The following is a 3,639-nucleotide window of genomic DNA, read 5'->3' on the forward strand; positions in this document are numbered from 1 at the left end:
TGTGAGGGTAGTACTTGATGTTTTGCTGCGGGTCTCAGTGTTTGCCTTGGTATTGTGAGTGTTGGTTGACCAGACCACACACTAGAAGGTGAAGGGACGTCGACGTATCGGTCCATCCTGGACCATTCTCAAGATAACCATCGACTTGAGAATGGTCCAGGACGAACCAAAACGTCGTCGTCCCTTCACCTTCTAGTGTGGAGTTTGGTCAACATTCTTCAGCCACGTTATTGTGACTCATCGCTTGCACGTGAGTGTTGGTCTTATGTGTTCTGTCATGTATGTATCTCTTCTACTTCTTATGTGTCCTAGCATACACATATCTGTTCTACTTCTTTCTTATGTCAATATTTTATTGACTGCAGTCCATAACTGCATTTTTATTTTATGCAGTTCCCATGGCCTAGTGGTAAGACGCTCCTCCGGTGTTTTGCAAGCGCTTTGGCCTGGGTTCGTATCCTGGCCGGGGAGGATTGACCGGGTGCCAATCCTTAACTGTAGCATCTGTTCACCCAACAGTAAAATGGGTACCTGGTTGTTAAACGATTTGGTGGGTCATATTCCAGGAAAAATTTGGATTAAGGACGTGCCCGAAACGTTACGCTTGCTGGTGGCTGAACAACAATGTAACAACTCTTGTAAATAAAAAAAATAAAAAATAAAAGAGTCTCCTACACTTTCCCAGAAACGGCCAATTGTACCAAATAGGATCAGAAGCCTGGATAGGCCAGTTTCCTGTTGAAAGCCATCGAACTTGTGTACAAGTAAGTAAGTAATTATCAACAGAAGGCACCAAACCGAACTTGTGCACATAATAAATCTAAATGTGCAGCTCTTCATTATCACTACAAAACCCCCTCAAAAAGTATCTCACAATTGCTCTGTGATTGAATATTATTATTATTATTATTATTATTATTATTTCTAACTATTTCCAATGATTCATGAAGAGCTGGACTATATATTGTGATGGGAATTTAATGACAGTGGTTTATTGCACAATGATGGCGGTGTATGACGCAATGATGGTGGTGTATGACGCAATGATGGTGGTGTATGACACAATGATGGCAGTGTATCACACAATGATGGTGGTGTATGACGCAATGATGGTGGTGTATGACACAATGATGGCGGTGTATCACACAATTATGGTAGTGTATGACACAATGACGGTGGTGTATGACACAATGATGGCGTTGTATGACACAATGATGGCAGTGTATGGCACAATGACGGTGGTGTATGACACAATGATGGCGTTGTATGACACAATGATGGCAGTGTATCACACAATGATGGTGGTGTATGACACAATGATGGCGTTGTATGACACAATGATGGCAGTGTATGGCACAATGATAGTGGTGTATGACACAATGATGGTGGTGTATGACACAATGATGGCGTTGTATCACACAATGATGGTGGTGTATGACACAATGATGGCGGTGTATCACACAATTATGGTAGTGTATGACACAATGACGGTGGTGTATGACACAATGATGGCGGTGTATGACACAATGATGGTGGTGTATGACGCAAATGATGGTGGTGTATGACACAGTGATGCTGGTGTATGACACAATAATGGCAGTGTATGACACAATGATGGTTGTGAATTGCACAATAATGGTGGTGCTTTGACACAATGATGGTGATGTATGACACAATGATGGTGGTGTATGACACAATGATGGCGGTGTATCACACAATTATGGTAGTGTATGACACAATGACGGTGGTGTATGACACAATGATGGCGTTGTATGACACAATGATGGAAGTGTATGGCACAATGATAGTGGTGTATTACACATGGGTGATGGTGTATGACACAATGATGGTGGTGTATGACACAATGATGGTGGTGTATGACACAATGATGGTGGTGTATGACACAATGATGGTGGAGTATGACACAATAATGTCAGTGTATGACACAATGATGGTGTATGACACAATGATGGTGGCGTATGGCTCAATGATGGCAGTGTATGACACAATGATAGTGGTGTATGACAATGATGGCAGTGTATGACACAATAATGGCAGTATATGACACAATGATGGCAGTTTATGACACAAAGATGGTGGTGTATGACACAATGATGGTAGTGTATGACACAATGACGGTGGTGTATGACACAGTGATGGTGGTGTATGACACAATAATGGCAGTGTATGACACAATGATGGTTGTGTATTGCACAATAATGGTGGTGCATGACACAATGATGGTGATGTATGACACAATGATGGTGGTGTATGACACAATGATGGTGGTGTATGACACAATGATGGCAGTGTATGACACAATGATTTCAGTGTATGGCACAACGATGGCAGTGTATGACACAAAGTTGGTGGTGTATGACACAATGATGATAGTGTATGCCACAATTGTTGGAAATTTCCAACACTAATAAACTACTTTTGTATTATAATAAATCATTATCATTAAATACTAACTACAGTAGTTACTAATTTTACTAACGGTAGTGTCAACATAAATTAACCATTGCATCTGCTTATTAATGCTAGAATTCTTCTGAAATCGAGTAGCAACATTGTGTCAGATAATGTCCAGTTAGACACATTTATTACCAATGAGTTAGAGAATTGAATGTGGTTCTCTAAAATTATCAGTATTCCGTGTAATAAATACCCACGGACAATATGACTCCCGATAATCTAAAACCGAGAGTTATTAACTAAAATTGTTATCAAGTAGTAGTTTATCTGTTACGTGCGAATGTCATGGAGAAAATAAAATCTTCTCCATTTCTCGTTTAACACCATAAAACGAGAATATGATAATATTTAAGTCCCTATAATTGCGACCCAGGTTTCATTACCGTATTACATCCATAATTGCGCGGAAAAGAATTATTCGTGATTAATATTTTCTGTGGTGAATGCGAGAGACGGGTTGAGGGAGGCGGCGACGCCATTGTGCGAGAGAAGGGATCCCTGGCGTGAAGAGTGGCGCGACACGTGGTAGTGACTGGTGAGTTTATTGGCAAGAATTACGCTGATACTCGGTCAACAGTTGATAATTACTTATCCACGTGTTCTATAGTGCCCAGCCAGTTAATAACGCGTCAACAATTGAAGCCAAGACCCGTAATATACGTACACAACAGTGAACATCAGGGACTGGCTGACGCGATGCCGGCAGACCTCAGTATTCAATATGCTCACGATAAGTATAGGTTTCTCGTTTGATGCATCATCCAAGATTGTATATTTGTGAGTAGTCTGTCGTTATATAGTGAGGAGACCCAACATATAACGTTAGTACCAATTCGGCAATTTCCTCCGTTTTCATGAATATTGAAATTAAAACGTAGCCTATTCAAATGCTACTTAATTCTCTCTGATTTCAGTGTGTATGCGAGGAGTCATCAAGTTGTGTTTCCTTATTCGTGTTATTCACCTCTAGTTCTTTCTTTGTGGAGATCCTGTGAACACGAGAACGAATGACGAAATGATGTTATAGAAATCGTCTTAAAGCTAAGACCCTTTTAGTACAAATTTATTTTATATGATTTGATTCATATATAATTCCTACGTAGGACCATTACATTGAATAGATTATTTCCAGAAATGATGATTGGTAATTCATGTGTTTGG

At 40.1% G+C, this 3,639-nt stretch overlaps 1 protein-coding gene across 1 annotated transcript; it reads left to right on the top strand.

Annotated features, from left to right (window-relative positions):
* The first annotated feature begins 2,030 nt into the window (after positions 1-2,030).
* Positions 2,031-2,429, top strand: LOC138352961 (uncharacterized). Its single transcript, XM_069305623.1, has one exon. The coding sequence runs from the start codon at positions 2,031-2,033 to the stop codon at positions 2,427-2,429; it is 399 nt and encodes a 132-aa protein (XP_069161724.1).
* Positions 2,430-3,639: the final 1,210 nt, after the last annotated feature.

Source organism: Procambarus clarkii, chromosome 55 (genome assembly GCF_040958095.1).
Source record: "Procambarus clarkii isolate CNS0578487 chromosome 55, FALCON_Pclarkii_2.0, whole genome shotgun sequence".
NCBI lineage: Eukaryota > Metazoa > Arthropoda > Malacostraca > Decapoda > Cambaridae > Procambarus > Procambarus clarkii.

Bases quoted from the DNA above. Each gene is read 5' to 3' on its own strand.
- LOC138352961 (XM_069305623.1), top strand. From the start codon at position 2,031: ATGGCAGTGTATGACACAATAATGGCAGTATATGACACAATGATGGCA.